This window comes from Sceloporus undulatus, chromosome 1 (genome assembly GCF_019175285.1).
Source record: "Sceloporus undulatus isolate JIND9_A2432 ecotype Alabama chromosome 1, SceUnd_v1.1, whole genome shotgun sequence".
Taxonomy (NCBI): domain Eukaryota; kingdom Metazoa; phylum Chordata; class Lepidosauria; order Squamata; family Phrynosomatidae; genus Sceloporus; species Sceloporus undulatus.
Genome location: NC_056522.1, coordinates 158,370,879 through 158,372,455, shown reverse-complemented (window position 1 = coordinate 158,372,455; position 1,577 = coordinate 158,370,879). Strand labels below are relative to the sequence as shown.

General features: G+C 35.4%; 1 protein-coding gene across 1 annotated transcript in view; it reads left to right on the top strand.

The window, feature by feature from the left end:
* FBXW11 (F-box and WD repeat domain containing 11) overlaps positions 1–1,577 on the top strand; it is a 93,583-nt gene that overhangs the window by 55,875 nt on the left and 36,131 nt on the right. Inside the window, 1 exon segment of the mRNA XM_042466766.1 lies at positions 1,058–1,120. Coding sequence (XP_042322700.1) covers positions 1,058–1,120 — 63 coding nt within the window.

Genomic DNA, 1,577 nt, shown 5'->3' with positions numbered 1-1,577 from the left:
ATCATCATCATCATCATCATCATCATCATCATCATCATCATCATCATCATCTGTTTATTTTATTTTATTTTATTTTTAGAGTGCTGTATAGTTTGCACAGTGCTTTACATAGTAAGGATCAAATAAAATAAGAATACAAACCTGCTAAATGGTGTACAATCTAAAACAATGACATTACATGATTAAAATATCATGATACTTGGAGGTTTTGTGGAAAGCAAATAAAACCATCCTATGGAAAGTACAGCAGCTTTGGTCCATCAGTGGTAGTCTTGGTTGTGTCAGTCTTTCATCTACTCTTAATATTTTCAGCATATACTGCAGTGAAGATTGATGCACAGAATTCCATTAGTTTTCCAGTCCTGGTCTCTTGAAGGTTATCTGCTCTACATTCATGACTTTAACATATGTACAGTAGTTTGGCATTTCAGTTCTGCTGCTAACATGTTAAGCAGCACTCATATACAAAGTTCATTTGCTGGGGAGGGTGAGTTTTGTGCCAACGCTATGTGGGAGATAGGGGAACAAAGAGTGAGGCATGTGGCTTTGAGACAATGTCTCCTGTTGAATGGAGTTTCTTTTTTTGGCAAATAAGTAACTATTTCTTTTGGTCTCTAGCTTTCATAACAAATTGAAGTATTAATATAGTCACATTGTAAAGGAAATGTAGGCTGAAATACATGTGGCTCTTAAGGTAGGTCATTGTAAATTAGAAGCAGTTACAGTTTTTTGTTTGTTTAAAGGTCTTTCTTTTCATACAAGGAAGTCTTCAACTATTTTGGGGTACCAAGTTGAATGAAATCTAGCCCAGAAAATGTTCTGTACTGAAAAGCTAGTTGATGAATAGCCAGAAAAAATGCATTTCTCTTCTTTCTTTTCTACTTGGTTTACTGTTAAATAATATCAATTTGTGGTTAATTTAAATAGTTGTTTGTCAGCAAATAACAATCCGCTATTATATTTATCTTATTGCACTGTATTGCTTTATTAAAATTGAGGTAAAATGCTGAAATGCATGCAGAAGTAAGTGAAGCTTATGTTTCTATTCTTTTCCTAGAACACTTCAGTAATGGAGGATCAGAATGAAGATGAGTCTCCAAAGAAGAGCACACTGTGGCAGGTAGGCTCAAATATTTTCTCTTTCCATCTTTCTTCAAATATCCCAAAGAGGATATTACTGCTTTGTTTTTAAATGCATTCTATTCTGATATGCGTTATTCTGCCTTTTAAAAAGTATCCAGGGACACACACACACACACACACACACAGAGAGAGAGAGTATACCCAGCTCTCTTCTATGCCAACCTTCTCTGAAGATGCAGCCACAGATGCTGGCGAAATGTCAGGAATAAACTCTTCTAGAACATGGCCACATAGCCTGAAAAACCCACACAAAAACTATTCAGACACTATGAGTGTTTTGAAATCTGGCTAAAGTAAGAGCTGCAGAACAATTTTCTTAAAATTTTATGATGTTTTTACTTTTGTACAGTGCATGGACATAATTCGACCTTTTGGGGAGTTCCTGGTAGTTAGTAGTGTGGGAGGTTATGGAAACACATAGGGGGAAAATAATG